The sequence below is a fragment of the Nerophis lumbriciformis genome, linkage group LG25 (genome assembly GCF_033978685.3).
Source record: "Nerophis lumbriciformis linkage group LG25, RoL_Nlum_v2.1, whole genome shotgun sequence".
Taxonomy (NCBI): domain Eukaryota; kingdom Metazoa; phylum Chordata; class Actinopteri; order Syngnathiformes; family Syngnathidae; genus Nerophis; species Nerophis lumbriciformis.
This window is the reverse complement of record NC_084572.2, coordinates 8962475-8985962: the sequence shown is the minus strand read 5'-3', so window position 1 is coordinate 8985962 and position 23488 is coordinate 8962475. Positions and strand designations below refer to the sequence as shown.

At 36.0% G+C, this 23488-nt stretch overlaps 1 protein-coding gene across 1 annotated transcript in view; it reads left to right on the top strand.

Moving 5' to 3' along the window:
- The first annotated feature begins 895 nt into the window (after window positions 1-895).
- Window positions 896-23488, top strand: part of rassf3 (Ras association domain family member 3) — a 119510-nt gene continuing 96917 nt past the window's right edge. The window contains exon 1 of the mRNA XM_061983639.1: window positions 896-1715. Coding sequence (XP_061839623.1) covers window positions 1196-1715 — 520 coding nt within the window. The 5' untranslated portion in view covers window positions 896-1195. The remainder of the gene's footprint in view (window positions 1716-23488) is intronic.

Sequence of the window (23488 nt, the reverse complement as noted above, 5' to 3'; positions counted from 1 at the left end):
AGATCACGGGTACAGGCGGCCGAAATGAGTTTCCTATGCCGGGTGGCGGGTCTCTCTTTTAGAGATAGGGTGAGAAGCTCTGTCATCCGGGAGGCACTCAAAGTAAAGCCGCTACTCCTCCACATCGAGAGGAGCCAGATGAGGTGGTTCGGGCATCTGGTCAGGATGCCACCCGAACGTCTCCCTCGGGAGGTGTTTAGGGCACGTCCAACCGGTAGGAGGCCACGGGGAAGACCCAGGACACGTTGGGAAGACTGTCTCCCGGCTGGCCTGGGAACGCCTCGGGGTCCCCCGGGAGGAGCTGGACGAAGATGGATGGAAGATGGATGGATGGATTTTCGTATCAATGTTTTAAAACTCATCTGAAACTTTGAAACACATGTCATTTAGAGACGTGAAAACACTGCCCTCCTGTGGCCAAGTTGGGCTACTGCAGGAGAAGTGCACTGCGACTGGGGTTGAAAATGTTAAAATGTTTAAATTACGCGCTAAAAGAGGTGGTCAATGATAATTTAATTTAAAGAATATTTCCGTATTTGTCCTGTGTTTTAAAACTCATCTGAAACTTCTGTCATTTAGAGACGTGAAAAAACTGCCCTCCTGTGGCCCAAGTTGGGCTACTGCAGGAGAAGTGCACTGCGACCGGGGTTGAAAATGTTGTTAAAATGTTTAAATTACGCGCTAAAAGATTGTTAAAATGTTTAAATTACGCGCTAAAAGAGGTGGTCAATGATAGTTTAATTTAAAGAATATTTTCGTATCAATGTTTTAAAACTCATCTGAAACTTGTCATTTAGAGAAGTGAAAACACTGCCCTCCTGTGGTCAAGTTGGGCTACTGCAGGAGAAGTGCACTGCGACGGGGGTTGAAAATGTTGTTAAAATGTTGAAATTACGCGCTAAAAGAGGTGGTCAATGAAGCCGAATTGTGACCGCAAGTCGACTAATGAATTCAGGTGTTACTAATAAATAATTAAGATGAACGTGCGCCGATAAGGAGGTGATTTCCTTGAAAGTAGAATTCTTCGTGCGGGGTCAGCCTGCTCTGCTGCCGTCAGTGAAATGAGATCCAACCCGTTCTGGTCCGCGCAGACCGCCTCAACCTGCTCCTCCACGACGACTAGGGAGACTCGCGAGAGGCCCGCGGACGCGATGACGCTTCCCCAACTTTATGCCGCCTCCACCCGGCTGTGAGGATGAAGGTGGTCCACCCCCACCGGGGTCGCAAGCGCAACGCCGCGGCTGAGCCTTCACTGCCCGCCGTTCACGTCAGCCAAGCCCCGCTGGCACCGAGCGACGCTCCGGACGAAACGACACCCCCGGCGGGCGCCAGGCTGCGGCTCTCCAAAGCCTCCAATTTAGGGATGGTGAAGGTGGTGCGGCGGCACGTCTCCCCTCAGCCGCCCAGCCTGGAGAGCCTTGAGGCGGCTTGGAGCGACAGAGCTCAACGGGAAGCTCTGCGGAGTCGAGACCGGAGGAAGCTCCAGGCAGAGGCCAAGGACAGGCCGGGCCAGGAAGAGCACGCTGGGGGCCCGCAGAGGAGCCGCAAGAAGGGGTTCAGACCCCCGGACGTGAGGACCATCTTCAGCCCGGAGGAAAAGGACCCCAGGGTGAAGGAGGAGTCTGGGGAGGGCCACAGTTTTGGGCCTGGAGGGGACAGCACCTGGTGTGATGTGTGCTGCAAGTACGTCTTCCACGGGGCTCTCACCTGTGCAGGTGAGTGTTTATTCTATTTTCCTCACTTTTACATTATAAGCTATTGAGTCCCTGAATGCAAAACACAAACATCAATAGAAGCCACTTAATGAGTATAGCACAGTGGCCCCCAAGATAGGATCCCAAGTTTAAAAAAATAAATAAAATAATAATAATAATAATATTTTTTTTTTTTTATTTTTTTTTTATTTTTTTTATATCTGTCCTTTCTAATCCATTTTCTACCGCTTGTTACTCTCAGGGTCACCTAGCCGCTCAAGCAAATCATATTGTCTGAAGATGCATTTTTCCATCAATAACATGATATCATCATGCTCGGAATATATATATATATATATATATATATATATATATATATATATATATATATATATATATATATATATATATATATATATATATATATATATATATATATGTGTGTGTGTGTGTGTGTGTGTGTGTGTGTGTGTGTGTGTGTGTGTGTGTGTGTGTGTGTGTGTGTGTGTGTGTGTGTGTGTGTGTGTATATATATGGCCTTAATATGTGTTCCTCGTGCTTGTGTGCAGGCTAAGCACAATTTTATGTTGAGCCCCCACCCCCCGCATATTATTTTTGTTTATGTGAAACAATTTTTCTAGTTTTTGAAAAATTAAAATATGATTTTGATGCATGTTTCAATAAGTTGTGTTTTTAGTGCGAAATTTTTAATTTAACATAATTAAAACTTGAAGTTGGGAAATTCGCTATTAGATTGTTATCAGTGATGGAGCAGGAAGGGGCTGGGAACAGATTGTATAGTGTAAAATGAGTGTCAATTGTCCACAGGTGTGAGCGTACTCTTAGAGGGTGTGTCCTGCGGTTGCCAGGTGTACCCCGACTCTCACTTTAAAAGTCAGCTGGGTTAGGCTCCAGCTCACCTGTGCTACGTGGCACAGAAAATGGATGGATGGATTCTTATACTTTTTTTTTTCATCAAACGTTATTTTATCGCATGTTTTGCAACAAAACATGGAAATAAATTGTTGAATAAATATTTTTTTTGTGAAAAAAAAAAAAAAAAAAAAACATGATTAAAACCTAAAATTAAATATGGGGATTTGATCAGTTTACCAGCCCTGACACTGTGCCACATTGAAGGTGCAAGGGAGGATTTGCCATTATGTTCTTACCAGTGATGGAGCAGGAAGGGGCCAAGATAAACGAATGCTATAAAGCGCCTTGTCATTCATCAATTCACCTTTTACATGCGCTTATTCACGCTTAATGAGCCCCCTCACTGCAGGGAGTGGCGGCTCTGCTTGTGTAGGTTTACTCCTAGTACACCCCAAAGCACAGGTGTCAAAGTCAAGGCCCACAACATCATTTTATCTGGCCCGCAAACATATGTGCCAATAAAGTACTTCATATTTTATCACTAAATGTAATGAATTTTTTTCCATTTTGACCAAAAAAAAAAAAATGAACTGCTTGAAATTGCATACCTTTTAAATGTTAATTACATCCAATATTGCAACAAATATTACAGTACTTTCCAAACATGTTTTTGTCTAAATACAAATACATAAAAATACTTGACTTTACAGCAAACTACCCATCAAATTAATAAAAAAGACAATACATTTTACATTGTTCTTTACAGCATAAATTGGGAAAAAAACAAACTACTTTTTTTGGTGTTAAAATTCTGTTGATTGAGCTGCCAGTTTTTCACTGTAAAATCTAGAGTTGTTGTTTTTAACGGTGCATTACTTTAAATGGAAAGACGGTACATTTGTTTTTACGGTGTAAAAACTGACAGCTAAGTTGCCAGAATAACAAAATAACTTGTACTGTTTTTTTCCATGAAAAATATCATGTTGTGAAAAAAAAAAGTCAATTTAACACAAACATTCTGGCAACTAAACTGCCAGCTTTTTCCGTAAAAAACCCCCAAAAAACAGTACTAACTTTAAATCTTTTGTAACTTTACAAATGTCATTCAATCTATATATAAATGACATTTGTAAAGTTACAAAAGATTTAAAGTTAGTATTATTTGCGGATGATACAACAGCGTTTTGTTCAGGAGAGAACACACAGAAGATACTACAAATAATAACAGAAGAAATTAACAAATTAAAAAGATAGTTTGACAAAAACAGACTATCGTTGAATCTCAGTAAAACTAAAATAATGCTATTTGGTAACAGTAGAAGAGAAAGTCAAACACAAATACAAATAGACGGAATAGAAATTGAAAGAGTAAATGAAACCAAATTTCTAGGTATAATGATTGATGATAAGTTGAACTGGAAATCTCACGTAAAAAATATACAACATAAAGTAGCAAGAAACACGTCAATAATGAATAAAGCAAAACATGTTCTGGACAAAAAATCACTTCATATTCTCTACTGCTCGCTAGTGTTACCATATCTGAGTTATTGTGCAGAAATATGGGGAAATAATTACAAAAGTACACTTCATTCATTAACGGTGTTACAAAAAAGATCAGTTAGAATAATACATCATGTTGGATATAGAGAACACACAAATCCTTTATTTATTGAATCAAAGATACTGAAATTCTACGACATAGTGAATTTGCAAACAGATAAAATTATACACAAAGCAAACTATAACCTGCTACCCAAGAATATACAACAATTCTTCTCAAAAAAAGAGGAGAAATATACGGTAATCTTAGGGAGAAATGTAATTTAAAACATTTGTATGCACGTACAACACTTAAGACCTTCAGTATATCAGTATGTGGAATGAAATTATGGAATGGATTAAGCAAAGCAATCAAACAGTGTACTAATATGATCCACTTCAAGAAACTCTTCAAACTTAAAGTGTTTACAAAGTACAAAGAAGAAGAACCATGATAAACATTCTGAATTTATTTAACTCATCCATTCTTTCATTCTTTCACTCACAAAATAATCTTACTTATCTCAACATATGAAATGTAACTTACTTCACCAATTATTATTTATTTACTTATTTTATTGTGATTACTTATGGAGTATATTGTGAATAAATTGAGAACAGGAAGTGAACAAAAGTTTTAGCAACTGTTATGTAAAAGAAAAGGGGTAGGATTAAATAAGCTCTGCTTCTTCCTACTCCTTTTCGAACATGTTGAAAAGAGAAACCGGAGATTGTGATGTATCATGTTGTATACTTGCATGTTCGAAATAAACTCAAACTCAAACAGTGGTACTGTTTTTATATTTACAAAAAATGTCAATTAAAAATGTACAAAAAAACCCACTATATTTTGCAGTAAAATGTTGTAAATGTAAAGTGTTTACTGTAAAATGGACAGTCTACTTAAAACAATTTCTATAATTAATAATGAAATCATATTCATACATTATTCACTGCTACAAGGGGCCCTCTGATCATAACTGCCATGTGGCCCTCAATGAAAACCACTTTGACATGCCTGACATAAAACATCTTATGTTCAGTGTATTGCGTAACTATCCATACGGGTGTGTTACAGTACACATACAGTACAGGGTGTGTCCTATGATTGACAGGTGACCATGTACAATATACCCTGAAAGCCAGCTGGGATAGGCTCCAGCTCAACATTCCCACTGTGGTAAATAGTCATTGATGTCTCAGACGATAACGTGGAAGTTGAAGATGGTCGTGACGCTGTAGGAGGCGACGGAATGCAGTTGGCATGCAGGCCGACCGGCTCGGGTTTGAAACCAGAGGAGGAGCGTGTCCGACCTCAACAACTCATCCAAGTTGTGTTCACGTTACATAATTTAATACTTTTAAATTGTTTACACACGTACTTTTGTACGGCCGCACATAAGTGATTGGTGGCCTTTTGGCAGCCCTATGTTGGGATAGATATATAACAGTACTCCTGTCATATAGAGCAGGGATTCTCAAACTGTGGTAGTGGTACAAAAAAAAAATCACTAAATGAAATATTCAAACACAGTGTTACTGTTCAAACTGTGTGGCCAAAAATATTAAATATACTTGTTTTTAATGAATACTTAGGCCTGCTACGCTACTGCATTGTTTTCAGAGGCGGTGCTTGGTGAATAAAGTTTAAGAACCACTGATATAGAACAGTGTTTCCTAGCCTTGTTGACCTCAGGGCCCAACTTTTTCACTCCAGAGGAAACCCGAAACCAGTGTTTTTGGGTGTTGTTGATAAACGGATTTGGCTTTGCATAGTAGAGTTTTAACTCGCACTTACAGATGTAGCGACCAACTGTAGTTACTGACAGTGGTTTTCTGAAGTGTTCCTGAGCCCATGTGGTGATATCCTTTACACACCGAAGCCGCTTTTTCATGCAGCATCGCCTGAGGGATCAAGGATCACGGGCATTCAGTGTTGGTTTTCAGCATTGCCGCTTACATGCAGTGATTTCTCCAGATTCTCTGAACCTTTTGATGATATTACGGACCGTAGATGGAGAAATCCCAAAATTCCTTGTGGTAGTGGTACGCCAAAGAATCACTAAATGAAATATTCAAACACAGTGTTACTGTTCGAACTGTGTGTAATGTTACAGTGGCCAAAAATATGAAATATACTTATTTTTAATGAATACTTAGGTTTACTACACTACTGTATTTTAATGTTGTCGTTATGTTGGTACTAATGAATACTTAGGTCTACTACACTACTGTGTTTTAATGTTGTCATTATGGTGGTACTTAATGAATACTTAGGTCTACTACACTACTGTATTTAATGTTGTCATTATGGTGGTACTTAATGAATACTTAGGTCTACTACACTACTGTATTTTAATGTTATTATGGTGGTACTTAATGAATACTTAGGTCTACTACACTACTGTATTTCAATGTTGTCATTATGGTGGTACTTAATGAATACTTAGGTCAACTACACTACTGTATTTAATGTTGTCATTATGGTGGTACTAATGAATACTTAGGTCTACTACACTACTGTATTTAGTGTTGTCATTATGGTGGTACTTAATGAATACTTAGGTCTACTACACTACTGTGTTTTAATGTTGTCATTATGGTGGTACTAATGAATACTTAGGTCTACTACACTACTGTATTTAATGTTGTCATTATGGTGGTACTTAATGAATACTTAGGTCTACTACACTACTGTATTTAATGTTGTCATTATGGTGGTACTTAATGAATACTTAGGTCTACTACACTACTGTGTTTTAATGTTGTCATTATGGTGGTACTTAATGAATACTTAGGTCTACTACACTACTGTATTTAATGTTGTCATTATGGTGGTATTTAATGAATACTTAGGTCTACTACACGACTGTATTTAATGTTGTCATTATGGTGGTACTTAATGAATACTTAGGTCTATTACACTACTGTATTTAATGTTGTCTTAATGGTGGTACTTAATGAATACTTAGGTCTACTACACTACTGTATTTAATGTTGTCATTATGGTGGTACTTAATGAATACTTAGGTCTACTACACTACTGTATTTAATGTTGTCATTATGGTGGTACTAATGAATACTTAGGTCTACTACACTACTGTATTTTAATGTTGTCATTATGGTGGTACTTAATGAATACTTAGGTCTACTACACTACTGTATTTAATGTTGTCATTATGGTGGTATTTAATGAATACTTAGGTCTACTACACGACTGTATTTAATGTTGTCATTATGGTGGTACTTAATGAATACTTAGGTCTACTACACTACTGTATTTAATGTTGTCTTAATGGTGGTACTTAATGAATACTTAGGTCTACTACACTACTGTATTTAATGTTGTCATTATGGTGGTACTTAATGAATACTTAGGTCTACTACACTACTGTATTTAATGTTGTCATTATGGTGGTACTTAATGAATACTTAGGTCTACTACACTACTGTGTTTTAATGTTGTCATTATGGTGGTACTAATGAATACTTAGGTCTACTACACTACTGTATTTAATGTTGTCATTATGGTGGTACTTAATGAATACTTAGGTCTACTACACTACTGTATTTAATGTTGTCATTAAGGTGGTACTTAATGAATACTTAGGAATAATTACAGTGCTGAAATAAATATAAATACATAAAATAAAAATACATTTAAAAATTTATAATAAATGATTTATATTTATATTTATTTTTATGTCAGTAAAATTAAAGTGCGAATGAAAATACAGCTTCACCACTGTAGTTATAATTTTTGCGCTTAAGAAACTTTTCTTCGATTTTAGCTCCAGACTTCTTCTGTTTGTTTGTTATTGTCATTCCTGCCACAAGTGGTGGGAAAATGTATTACAACTGCGACCCATACAGACAACAGTTGGGAAACAGATATTTTTGGGGTGGTTTCTTAACCAACTGTTGGGCTGCGAGCGCCCCCTAGAGGGCCGCCAAAAAACATGTGTGTCAGGTTCAAACACTGATGACATCTATTAAACAAGACAAGAAGCAAGGAATTAAACAAAGACAGAATTAAATTTGGCTTAATGAGGAGAAACACGTACACCTGTACCCATGTACAGTGTTCCACGCTCTGACGAAAGATTGTACGTCTCCTCTTTTAGTTGGACTTTCCCTGATTACATGGCAACAGCTGTTTCTAAGGGAGGGGGGTCGTAAACAGCCATCGCCTTCAATACAAACCGTTCAAAGAAAAGGTCCTGCTTCCTCTCCGCTTTGTAGCTCTCGGGTCAAGACAAAATCTTTCTGTGGATTACAATACATCAAAGAAACAGAACACCTTCATGTTGCTTCCCATCCTACACTGTGGAGTTTTACAAGCCTTCTTCTTGGTAGGATCAAAGACAAGCTTTTGTCTTCTCGCCGGGAACTCATTGAAACACAAAGTTTTGTGATAACTTAGATACAATTATTCTGACAATGTGTTTCCCAGCTGTGGTCCGTGTGGGTCGCTGTGGTACTCAGTTGTAATTCACTTTTCCACCACTTGTGGCAGTAATGACAGTATCAAACAAAAAGAAGAAGTCATAGAGAAGTTTCTTAAGCGCAAAAATGATGACTAAAGTGGTGAAGCTGTATTTTCATTTGCACTTTATTTTTATTGAAAAATGTAGTTTAGTAGTATTATTATTATATGTAATATTAATTTAGTCAAGCACGACATAATTGTATGTAAATGTATTAATTAGTTATTTATGAATCCCTTCGTCTGCAGTGTACTTGGTGTAATCAGCCTGACCTAAGCCTGAAGTTGATGAGTTAAAATAGGGATGTCAGACTCATTTCCATTGAGGGCCACATGGCAGTTATGGCTGCCTTCAGAGGGCCACTAGTAATAGTGAATAATGTATGAGTTTGCCTCTGGATTTCATTATTAATCATATAAATTGTTTTAAGTAGACTGTCCATTTTACTGTAAAAACTTTAAATTTACAAAATGTTACTGTAAAATATAGTGGGTTTTTTTTATTGTTTTTTTTTTACAACATTTTACAAGAAATGGAAAAACAGTGCCACCATTTTGGGTTTTTTTACGGAAAAAGCTGGCAGCTTAGTTGCCACAATTTGACTATTAAATTGACTTTGTTTTCCTGCAACATTATATTGTTGTTATATTGTACATTATACTTTCTGCTCCGCCCCTCCCAGTCTGTGGAACGCTCTCCCTGACCACCTGAGGGCACCACAGACTGTGGATGCTTTTAAAAAAGGCTTAAAAACCCATCTTTTTAAAAAAGCCTTTTTTTTTTTTTTTAGATATATGCATACTAGTTTTAGCTATCTGTCTTTTCTAGTTTTAATTTTTATTTATTTTTTATTATCAATCAATCAACCAATCAATGTTTATTTATATAGCCCTAAATCACAAGTGTCTCAAAGGGCTGCACAAGCCACAACGACATCCTCGGTACAGAGCCCACATAAGGGCAAGGAAAAACTCACCCCAGTGGGACGTCGATGTGAATGACTATGAGAAACCTTGGAGAGGACTGCATATGTGGGTAACCCCCCCTCTAGGGGAGACCGAATGCAATGGATGTCGAGTGGGTCTGACATAATATTGTATTATCTTTTTATTTTTATATTTTTATTTTTTTATACACTGTAGCACTTTGAGGTTGTTTACTCAATGTAAAGTGCTTTTTACAAATAAAATGTATTATTATTATTATTATCATTGTTAATTTTTTTTATTCTGGCAACTTAGCTGCCAGTTTTTCTACCGTAAAAACAAATGTATCGTTTTTCCATTGAAAGTAAAACGCGGTTAAAAACAAGATTTGACAGTAAAAATATGGCAGCTCAGTCAACAGAATTTTAACGCACATTTTTTTTTAAAATTTCAATTCACAGCAATTTACATATGTTGTAAAGCAGTGGTGCCCCAACCACCGGGTCGCGGCCTGGTACCGGTCCGTGGATTGATTGGTACCGGGCCGCACCAGAAATTAAAAAAAAAATTAAAAAATTGTTTTTTTGTTTTTTTTATTAAATCAACATAAAAAACAAAAGATACACTTACAATTAGTGCACCAACCCAAGAAACCTCCTTGCCACACGCAAGGGTTGTTTCTTTCTGTTATTAATATTGTGGTTCCTACATTATATATCAATATATATCAATACAGTCTGCAAGGGATACAGTCCGTAAGCACACATGATTGTATTTTTTAATGACAAAAAAAAAAAAAAAAAAAAAAAAAAATTCTATTTCTTACACAAATGTTTGTATTTGTTACCTTCTTGAGACCTCCGAAAAATGCCTACCTCTTTAGGACCAGCCTTTTTTTTTTTAATTTTTAAATTTTTAAATTTTTCTTTTTGTCCTGTCCAGCTGCTCAGGCAAATCATATAGTTGATGTAGATGCCCACATCGGCTGTTCACATTTACTTTACAAAAGAAAAGTGTAGGACAGTGGTCCTCAACCACCGGTCCGCGGCCCGGTACCGGTCCGTGGATCGATTGGGTCGCACAAGAAATAAAAAATATGTATATATATATATATATATATATATATATATATATATATATATATATAAATATATATATTTTTTTTTTATTAAATCAACATAATAAACACAAGATACACTTACAATTAGTGCACAAACCCAAAAAACCTCCCCCCTCATTCACACAAAAGGGTTGTTTCTTTCTGTTATTAATATTGTGGTTCCTACATTATATATCAATATATATCAATACAGTCTGCAAGGGATACAGTCATTTTTTTATGACAAAAAAAATAAAAATAAAATCAAAATTCTATTCCTTACACAAATGTTTGTATTTGTTACCTTCTTGAGACCTTCGAAAAATGCTTACCTCTTTAGGACCAGCCTTTTTTTAAATTTTTAAATTTTTCTTTTTGTCCTGTCCAGCTTCTCAGGCAAATCATATAGTTGATGTAGATGCCCATATCCGCTGTTCACATTTACTTTACAAAAGAGAAGTGTAGGCCGGGGGCCCCCAACCATTGGGCCGCGGGCCAGTACCGGTCCGTGGATCGATTGGTACCAGGTCGCACAAGAAATAAAAAATAAAAAATAAAAAAATAATTAAATTTTTTTTTTTTTTTTTTAATTTAATCAACATAAAAAACCCAAGATACACTTACAATTAGTGCACCAACCCAAAAAACCTCCCTCCCCCATTTACACTCATTCACACAAAAGGGTTGTTTCTTTCTGTTATTAATATTGTGGTTCCTACATTATATATCAATATATATCAATACAGTCTGCAAGGGATACAGTCCGTAAGCACACATGATTGTGTTTTTTTATGACAAAAAACAAACAAACAAAAAAATAAAAAAACAAACGGGGGGGGGGGGGGGGGGGGGGGACCACATCTGCGGTCCTCTCCAAGGTTTCTCATAGTCATTCACATCGACGTCCCACTGGGGTGAGTTTTTCCTTGCCCTTATGTGGGCTCTGTACAGAGGATGTCGTTGTGGCTTGTGCAGCCCTTTGAGACACTTGTGATTTAGGGCTATATAAGTAAACATTGATTGATTGATTGATTGATAAAGAGGATCTTTGAGTACCAAAAAGAACTTGAGAGTCCGAGTCGACCAGGAGTGTCAAACTGCTTTCTCACGCTGCGTCTTCCAGTCTTGGAATTTTCTGAAGTTGAGTGAGAAATGTGGATTTGTGTGTGTGTGTGGGTGTGTGTGTGTGTGTGTGTGTGTGTGTGTGTGTGTGTGTGTGTGTGTGTGTGGTGTGGAGCCCAAGTGTGACAATGGCTGAACAAACAAGGAAGAAGCAGCTGACCCACAGAAACGGGGGTCGGCTTGTTGAGGGGAGGAGCTGCCGTCACACACACACACACACACACACACACACACACACACATTCTTGTACAGGCACCAAAGTGAGGACCGGAAAAGTTCCCATTGGAAGTGAGGACCACCCTTTCTGCTATACTTAGAGACAAACTGATCTTACACTTCAACACTAGGTGGCCTCCTAACTCCAGTTTCCACCTCAGATTTTTAAAACACACAAAGGAAAAATACCTTGTGAAAAAGTTTTGTACCACCTTAGTGAGGACCTTTTCATGGGGGCGCTGATGGGCCCATTTCTGGTCAGACCATTTCTGTTTATAGCTTGTAGGCCTTTTTTGCTCCTTTTTGTATTTTACTGTTGACAAATACTGTAATAATATATGTTAATAAAACTACACTCAATGCTTACTGGTGACTGAGCATCACAGCAACACATTTTCTCTTATAAAGTCTTTAATTATTTGAAAAACAAATAACAATTATCATCACAGTTTATATGATGCAAATACATTTGTATTTCACATCAGTTATTTTTTTCCTCATGACTTTTCCCCATAAACTATACTTCCTGAACATTCATGCTCATCACATTTCTAAATAAGCCTTCCGTAATAAGAAGTCAAATTACTTACAGTCGTGTTAATATGTCACTATGCCTTTAATTACCTCACTGTGAACCAATCAAGTTGCTTGAATTAAATGAAATAAAATATCCTTTATAAACTTAACTACGTGCAGGCCCCAAAGAACAAACATTACAGGTAGGGGCCACAGGCAACATTTGATTTTAGTCAGGATTTCCCTGGAAGTTTGTACTATGTTGCACATATTTGTCTACTGATTGAGGATAAATGTGTTTCATCTTTATAGCATCTTGCTAAGTGTAGTGTATTCCTTTAAATACAAATATTTAAAAACAATTGGCTAAAGTGCTGTACCAACATAAGAAACTATTTTAAAATAGTGCAAGCAGTGTCACGTTTACATTGTAACACAGATAGATATATAAAATACTACAATAGTGAAATATACCTTCAAAGAAGTGCAAAAAGATCCATCCATCCATCCATTTTCTACCGCAAAGTACTCAATGAAAGTAACACATCTAAATTGAAAATAAATCATATCTTGCTCATTTCTCAGACTATTTTCATTCAGTTTACATTATTGTATAAATGTACAAAACATGTATTACATAGTAGAAAATTAAACATACACAACATGTATACATAAATACATACAGTACAGTATATATGAATATATACATATAATAAAACATAAATGTATACATATATATATATGACACAATATAGTCATATAGTGGCAGTAGAAGTAATAGCAATACATTTACTACTAGTAGTGCTAATACACCAACAACTCCTGCTGATAATGGCTTTGCTACTGCAGCTGGTAACACTATTACAAATGATAATATTACTTCTACGACATTTCACAGCTACACTAACAACTTATTTTACTTATAGTATTACCCTACTACTGCTCGTACAACTGTACTACAGCTATTATTTCTGGGATTTGACTTTCAAGCTGCTACCTTACATTTAATTTGCTTTTAAGTTTTAAGTAACACATTATTACTCAATTACTGTTTTTACTGTACTCAAGTGCAGCTTTAGGCCTTTTCTAGGTAAGCATATCATATCAGGTTTGCGTTATTCTAACTGAAAAAAATCTAATCTAATACTATTATTGATTGATATGTATATTTGAAAAAAAAAATGTAATTCATGACGATTTCCCAGAATTTTCAAACACATGTAAGTATTAACAAAATATTTTACACAAATTGATAGCAAAATTATTTTATTATAAAGCAGCATAGATCATCTAATGGAAGATAAGTTGGTCCACAATACTCTAACTATAATGAATAGAAAGATTGATCATCAATGTCATCATCAATATCAATAAGTGCCATTAGTAATAACATCATTATTGTTAAGTGTCATTATCGTCATCATCCATAAGCATCATTATCAATAAGATTCATCGTCTATTACCGTATTTTTCGGAGTGTAAGTCGCTACGGAGTATATGTCGCACCGGCCGAAAATGCATAATAAAGAAGGAAAAAAACATATATACGTCGCACTGGAGTATAAGTCGCATTTTTGGGGGAAATGTATTTGATAAAAGCCAACAGCAAGAATAGACATTTGAAAGGCAATTTAAAATAAATCAAGAATAGTGAACAACAGGCGGAATAAGTGTACGTTATATGAGGCATAAATAACCAACTGGTATGTTAACGTAACATATTATGGTAAGAGTCATTCAAATAACTATAACATATAGAACATGCTATACGTTTACCAAACAATCTGTCACTCCCGATCGCTAAATCCCATGAAATCTTCCTCCCCGGTGTCGCTCCTGGTATGCGCCGCTAGCGTCCTTTCTTTCTGCTGCTCGATCGCAGTTTTCTGCAGCATATTTAACTACGTCCAGCTTGTAATCTGCAGTATATGATTTCCTTTTCGGTGCCATTTTAGTTCAGCACTTCTCAGTTTTTATAAGTTACCGCCAATGTTGATGTGATCCATTTTAATAGCTCTGGCAGTAGCGTATAGCATATAGCAGTTAGCATATCATGGCCCACAATGCACTTCTGCCATGGCCCGCCCCAACCGAATTCTTATTGGTTGGCATGTGAGTGACGATTGCTGACGTGTGTGTGATGATGGCTGCCATTTGCTTCGTCGCTCACGTGAATGAGATAAATAATATTATTTGATATTTTACGGTAATGTGTTAATCATTTCACACATAAGTCGCTCCGGAGTATAAGTCGCACCCACGGCCAAACTATGAAAAAAACGTCGACTTATAGTCTGAAAAATACGGTAGTGTCATTATCAATAAGCGATGCTAGTATCACTAAGTGTCGTAATCACAAATAAATGTCATTATCAATAGGTGTCATTATGTCAAGTGCTATTATCAATATAAATAACCATCATCAAAAAGGGTCATTATCAATTAGTGTCATTGTCAATTAGTGTCTAAATCAATGCATCAATATTATCAATGAGTCTCATTATTTTCAATAAGTGTCATCGTCGTCAAGTAGTCTGTATTAATAAGTGTAATTATCAATGAGTGTCATTGTGAATTAGGGTCTTTATCAATAAGCGGTGTCAGTATCAAGTCTCATTATCAACGCTATTACCAATAAGAATTGCCATCATTATTATTATCAATAAGTGTCATCAATACACGTGGTCATGGTTAATTAGTGTCATCAAAAAGTGCCATTATTATCAATATGAGGTAATCAACTGATCTATAACAGATTCATCAACTGTTAAGTGCATCAACAGCAGTTTAGCATGAAGTGAAATAGTCATAGAGTGAGGCAAAGAACCTCCTTGACCACTTTTAAAGTGTTACCTAACACTTTTTAGACAATAGACTGATAAACTCAAACTTGACTTTTTTGGGATGTGATGGAATTGTAGATTTGGTTCTTAACATCTCTCCAGTGGCGAGTATCAGTTCTGCATCAAGAGCCTTGAGACTAAGTTCTTTACCAGGAACTCTATTCAGAGTGATGTGCTGTCGCCGTACTGTCGTCTTTTTTTCACAACACCAAGGCCTACCATGGAACTTCTTTTGGGGGTACTGTCAATCGCTCCCTGAAACAGAAATTAGAAAAGGTAGTTGCTGGTAATCAAGCAGTCCTGCATAACTGGTAAATATTTTTCCACTCTGAATTTATGCATATGGAAATTTTGAAGAAACTCAGGGTCAAGACCTGCTGAAAAACTACTGAAATATTCTGGAGTTTATGGAGGTTACCTGTTTTCTCAGTCTTTTTCAGCAGGCCTGATCTCATGGTCTTGGAGTTGAGGTCTTTTGAGTCAGAATGTCCGGTTCTTCTGAAAGAAAAGAAGCATCATCATTAAGTGTAGCTCATCCTACTAGCAAATACACTAATATACCATATCACCATGCCACTGCAATGAAGTTCATACCATCAGAATCTTGAACAGGCTTCAAGAGAAGACAAAAAGCAAGAGAACATTAAAGTCAGTTTGCAGAAGGAAAATAATATACATAGTCTAGTTTAGCTTGAAGGTGATTTACAGTGTATTTACAACAGGATTGTTACCACACATCAGTGTAAGGATGACAGGGTTTCCCCTAGATATGTGGGGCTGGGGGTGAGGCTAGGGGTGTGGTTATATATATAAAGTTAAAGTAGCAATGATTGTCACACACACACTAGGTGTGGTGAAATTTGTCCTCTGCATTTGACCCATCACCCTCGATCACCCCCTGGAAGGTGAGGGGAGCAGTGGGCAGCAGCGGTGCCGCGCCCGGGAATCATTTTTGGTGATTTAACCCCCAATTCCAACCCTTGATGCTGAGTGCCAAGCAGGGAGGTAATGGCTCCCATTTTTATAGTCTTTGGTATGACTCGGCCGGGGTTTGAACTCACAACCTACCCATCTCAGGGTGGACACTCTAACCACTAGGCCATATTGATTTGCAATGATGCTTATATTTTCTTTAAAACAACAAATGTTTTATGTATGTTTAAAGACAAATGTGTTATTAATTACTAATAACATATATATTTCAATATTATCAGAATCAGATTTATTGGCCAAGAATGTTTTTGGTAGACTGTGCTCTCTTTGTTCAATGTCATTTCAATTATTGCTGCATATTGTAAATAAACAAATAGGGAAATCTGAGCTTAGTTTATAAATAAGCTGGTGACCCATTTTCTCGGTCATATTAAGTAGGGCTAGATATTAATTAATGTGTGTGTGTATGATTGTTTGTACATTGATGTTACATCCATGATGTCCTTCACAACAACACAAACAGATAAGATGTGTTGTGTGTGTATGATTGTTTGTAAATTGATGTTACATCCATGATGTCGTTCACAACAACAACAGATGAGATGTGTTGTGTGTGTATGATTGTGTGTACATTGATGTTACATCCATGATGTCGTTCACAACAAAACAGATGAGATGTGTTGTGTGTGTATGATTGTTTGTACATTGATGTTACATCCATGATGTCGTTCACAACAACACAAACAGATGAGATGTGTTGTGTGAGTGTATATGATTGTGTGTACATTGATGTTATATCCATGATGTCGTTCACAACAACACAAACAGATGAGATGTGTTGTGTGTGTATGATTGTTTGTACATTGATGTTACATCCATGATGTCGTTCACAACAACACAACAGATAAGATGTGTTGTGTGTGTATGATTGTGTGTACATAGATGTTACATCCATGATGTCATTCACAACAACCTAACAGATGAGATGTATTGTGTGTGTATGGATTGTTCTTGCTAGCTTTAGCTTCCTAGTTTAGTCGCTGTTTCAAGGGGCCGTTTCTACATTGTTTAGTTTAGCACGGGCCGGTTGAGTGTGTTGGGGATAAATGAGCGCTACCAGACACATTATTTTCCAAACCAGTATTTCTTCTCATCACAATGACAACATTTCACTAACATGTATGTCAATTTCACTGATTTTCTGCGTTTAATAGCGGATTCTGTTTCATTGGCAAATTATGTGACTTTGTCCACAGTTACATGTGCGTGGAAATCATGCTTTACTTTTTTGTGGAGTTTAGTAATGATTAATTAGGCATACTAACGTGTCAAAAAAAGTAGCAACCATGGTGACATCCCACACTTCTAGTAGACGTGCTCTTTTTTTCCACTCACTCGCTCCTCGTCTCTTTTACCGTCAGCAGTTCCGGAATTTGCATGCACGTTGCGCAGCACATTAATTGTATTCTTTTTTTTTTATTTTGGAACGGCCTGGCTTTGTTGTTAGAGTAGCCATGCCAGCAACTTCAGGGTTCCAGGTTTAATCCTCGCTTCCGCTATCTGAGTCACTGCTGATGTGTCCTTGGGCAAGACAGTTTACCCACCTGCTCCCAGTGCCACCCACATCGGTTTAAGTGTAATTTAAATATGTAGATAATGGGTTTCACTATGGAAAGCAATATACTGAAATAATTCACTTAAATTATTATATTTTCATGATAGTAAGCAGCCATGATCGAAATTGAAATAAAAATTTGATTAATTGTCCAGCTCTACTTTATAGTGACGTCTTTCGAATGAGAATGTCTTATTCAACAAGAAAAGAACTAGAAGCATTAACATCAGCTTATTTTACTGGATAGATGCTAGGACTGGGCGATTACATGATTGTGATACATTTCTGGTCAATCACGGTGATCAGCTGTGCACAAACATAAACTCAATCTAACATGAGGGAACAGCCAATCAGAGTCAAACTTTTACTGCCCAACATTCGTTTACAAGTTATGCAGAATAAACAGAATGACTAAACTTGGAGCTTAACATGTAGCTGAGGGCAGCAAAATAAATGTCAGCATGTGGGTCCATGGCCACATTTGTCTACTAGCAGGTGAGAGATGCATGAATTATAATCTACAATTGACTTTTAGTAAGTTTGAGACCAAACTTGTTGACACAGAAGTGTGTCAACAATAGCAGCATAAGCTAGTATTAGCTCACTGCTATTAATGCGCCAAATAGTCTGTCTGCCTTGGCGCTTATAATAACAATATCACTCATATTTGGTTCATTTTCAGGTCACGACATGTAAATGGAGTATTGTTGGTGCTTTTTGGATGTTTTTAGAGAGTATAATGAGAGGACCCTGCATTTGTTAACTAAATTGTTAGATATTTATTTACCATTTAGAATGCATACAAAATAAAAACATATGTTTTCTTGTCTTACATAAGGATTGTGAATGATAAACAGCACATCTCTTTACAATTGTTATGAATTTCCAGTATGACTGATCTAATAAAATAGTCAAAGTGCAGAAGCGTTCCTCCGGTGATGTAGAATCTACGGAAATTACCAAAAGTTTTCGGAGCAGAATATTCAAAATGGCCGACTGAATTTGTGGCATTTTAGACTGTATTTTCACATACTTTGTGGATTGTAAATACAATTGGTTATGGTTTACTGGATACAATGAAACACAATTAAGCATATAAAGTCAACTTGTTTTTACACTGTACTGCTACTTTCTTTCTTTAGTTTATTTGGAACATGACCACACTTACAGTATAATACATCACACAATTTCATATAATTTCACTTTACATCATGTCCGAAAAGGAGTAGGAAGAAGCAAAGCTTATTTAATCCTACCCCTTTCCCACTTCAGAGCGTTTACAAATATATAGAATCATTTACTGACCTTTTTATATAATAAAATAACATCTGTGAATTAGTATACACAACAGTTTTGTAATATGTAATTAATTAATTCAGTCATTATCAACATACTGAGATGAAGAATATCTTATTTTCAATAAGGTTGAAAGTATTTATCATAATTATTCTTCTTTGTACTTTGTAAGCACTATTATTTTGAACAACCTCTTGAACTGGATCATATCAGTACAATGTTTCACTTCTTTACTTAATCCATTCCATCATTTAATTCCACATACTGATATGCTAAAGGTTCTCAGCGTTGTCCGTGCATATAAATGTTTTAAATTATTTTTTCCTCTAAAGTTATATTTCTCCTCTTTAGTTGAGAAGAATTGTTGTACATTCTTTGGTAGCAGGTTATAGTTTGCTTTGTACACAATTTTAGCTGTTTGCAATTTTACCAAATCACCGAACTTTAATATTTTTGACTCAATAAATAAAGGGTTTGTATGTTCTCTAACATTATGTATTATTCTAACTGATCTTTTTTGTAACACGGTTAGCGCACATTTGTAGTTATTTCCCCATATTTCTACCAATAACTCAGATATGGTAACACTAGCGAGCAGTAGAGAATATGAAGTGATTTTTGGCCCAGGACGTATTTTGCTTTATTCATTATTGAAATGTTTTTTGCCACCTTATGTTGTATGTTTTGTAGTTCATTTGATCATCTATTTATACTCCCAAAAATCTTGTTTCTTTTACCCTTTCGATGTCTACTCCGTCTATTTGTATTCGTGTATGATGTTCTTTTCTACTGTTACCAAATAGCATTATTTTAGTTTTACTGAGATTCAAGGATAGTCTGTTTTTGTCAAACCATCTTTTTAATTTGCTCATTTCTTCTGTTATTATTTGTATTATCTTCTGTGTGTTTAAATGTCTTCATTGGTTAGTCAATAAATGGACAGCTTCTAAGACGATATAGTTTGGCCACCAGTGTTGAAATAACTAATGTATCCTTGTGTGTGCTTTCTTTTACTTAAAAGCATGTCAACTCAAAGAGTTTATGACTATGTTAAAGTGCTTTTTCTCATTTAATTCACTTTATTTACTCAGCATGTTAATACAATGTTGAACTAATCTCTAGTTTATTTGTTTTTTTAGAACAGATGTTTTAAAAGTGGCAGGTTGAAAATAAGATTACAAATTGTGATATTGAGATGGGATGATAACAAAAATAATTGTGATCCTTTTACGATATTGCCCAGCCCTACTAGATACTACTACGTACCTGATACACTCATGATAAGGAAAAGGCAACACAACTGTCTCATTTTATGACATTTAGAGACAATAATTAGATAAAAAAAATATGCAAGTTAAACAGTTTCAACCAAATTAGTTTCTTACCATCTGAGTTTTGAGCCTGACTTCCACTGACTTGTGACTCTTGACCAGGTGCCACTGTTGAGGATGAACTATCAGACATTGACGGCATGTAGTCACTTTCTGGATCATTGCTGGATTCAGATAAAGAGCCATCTATAGCCACCGTCCATCTATAAAGAAATAAATCAAACATTTTACTGACTTTAGTAAACTAACTTGTGAATTCTTTATAAAAAGTCAGATAAAAACTATTGAAAGATTGAAACAAACAATATAATTATCTACCAAAACATCTCATAAGTATTATCCATAAAATAAACACTTTCTCAATGCTAACAAATTAGAAAAGTGTGCAGTAAAAATAGTGAGCAGATTTTTTTTCATGTTCTAGGCCACAACAAAATGAGAAACAAGTCACAGCATATATATATATATATATATATATATATATATATATATATATATATATATATATATATATATATATATATATATATATACCTGTTACCTTGGTATATATATATATATATATATATATATATATATATATACCAAGGTAACAGGGCAGTAAATGTGAAAAATAACATGTTAGAGTTTTACTCACTAACTGAAGTTAGTGTGCATGTTGTCCATTGTTAGCTAAATGAGCTATCATTAGCACAGCTTTACTTCCGGTTAGAAATGGTAACGGACAGATATTAAACACTTAACAAGCATAATTTTACAAAATATGTCTTACCTTGATTAGTTGTAAGATTTGTTTGTGGTTTTCTTGTTTTGTTTGCGTTAGTTGTTCTTCACACCGCTTCAGTGGTGTTAATGTGCATCTGCGGGCTCGCACTTTCTGGTGATGCATTCACGTCCACTCGGATGTCAATGTTGTGACACTTCATGGACTAAGCTACTGATTACAATCCACACTCTTCAGTAAACTAGTAGGATTATGTTTAACAATGGTTCATTAAATAATTAGTCCAACATTTGAAACTCAAACCATACTGCTTTTAAGCATAAATAAGTCTCAATGAAGAAAGCAAAAAATTCCTTCTGCCATGAACGCATCCTTGCATGTGGCTTGATTGAAGCGCGCCCCTCCCCCACACTCAAGAGTTGTTTGAAGTTTACTGACTTGCTGAAAAACACACTAGTTGTGTTCAACATTAATTCATCAATAAATACATTACATAGTTCTACATCATTACAGTTTATATAAAGGAAATACACTTGTATCTCAAGCTATTTTTTTTTACTTAATCAAGGTTTTTAATTTAACTTCTGTGGTCTTATTACTTTCTACTGTTTTGTTGGATGTGATAGTTGTTTTATTTACAACATGTCAGCCTTTAATCAGGTCTTGTGTCTAAGTTTGAAAGTCTTGAATATTGTGACTCCTTGCATCACCTTGATTGATCCCCTCCCCCACACTGCATGAGTGAAACTCTCCCCTCCCCCACCATCAACAGTTTGAAGTTTGCTGACCTGCTGAACAACACATTAGTCACATTAATTCATCAATAAATGTACAAAATACACTACATTGTTCTGCATTATTACACTTTACACGATGCAAATACATTTGTATCTCAGTAGAGCATTTTTTTTCCTAATCAATTTTGCTGATTCATGTCTTTTCCCCATAAACTATACTTCTTTAACATTCATGCTCATCACATTTCCAAAGCAGACTTCAACAATAAGAGGTCGAAGTTAGTAGTTAGTAGTAGTGTAAATATGTCACTATGCCTTTAATTACCTCACTGGGAACCAATCAAGTTGCTTGAATTAAATGAAATTAAATATCCTTTATAAACTAACTACGTGCAGGCCCCAAAGAACAAACATTACAGGTAGGGGCCACAGGCAACATTTGATTTTAGTCAGGATTTCCCTGGAAGTTTGTACTATGTTGCACATATTTGTCTACTGATTGAGGATAAATGTGTTTCATCTTTATAGCATCTTGCTAAGTGTAGTGTATTCCTTTAAATACAAATATTTAAAAACAATTGGCTAAAGTGCTGTACCAACATAAGAAACTATTTTAAAATAGTGCAAGCAGTGTCACGTTTACATTGTAACACAGATAGATATATAAAATACTACAATAGTGAAATATACCTTCAAAGAAGTGTAAAAAGATCCATCCATCCATCCATTTTCTACCGCTTGTCCCTTTTGGGGTCGCGGGGGGTGCTGGAGCCTATCTCAGCTGCATTCGGGCGGAAGGCGATGTCACATAAAAATACTAAAATGTAATAAATAAATAAAAATGTATAAAATATATGTATATATAATTAATGACCAATATAGCCTGCCTTACTGGATTTTGTTTCTTTATTGATTTTAATTATTGTTTTGTTTATTTGTTGTATTGTTTTGTATGAAAGTCTCTCACTGAGAGCCACATTTACTGCGGCTACAAATAAAGACATCTAATCTAATTTGACCGCCTTGGAGTAAAAATATGTTTTTATCATAGATTTAAATGAGCCCAGGAACTGGGAGGATTTGACAGATAATGTGTGGTTGTTCCACGGTCTAGGCCCTGCCGCTGAAGAGGCTCTATGTCCCCTGGTTTTGACTGGAAGGACTCCTAACCAATTTCAGAGTGCAGAGTTGCTGGTGCCTTCCCTAGGGGTCAGAGGTCAAGATATTGCAGTGGTCATTTCAACACAATAACAAAGTACTTTCCCTTGGAAGTTTGAGATGATTTTTGACTATGTCACTCAGATTAGTCCACCAATGAAGGAAACCTTTGTTGCACCTTGATAGCACGTGGCTAAAGCTAAGTAGCTAACAAAAAGATTTAGAGACTCTTAACCCAAAATCTCTTGTCCAAAACCATCTCTCGGGATTTTAAAGCAATTTTGAACCAATTACTTTAACATTTGTCCAATTGGTGGTGTTTTGAATATAGACGATTTCTGCATTTGATGACCCGCCAATCAAAAAGCCACCG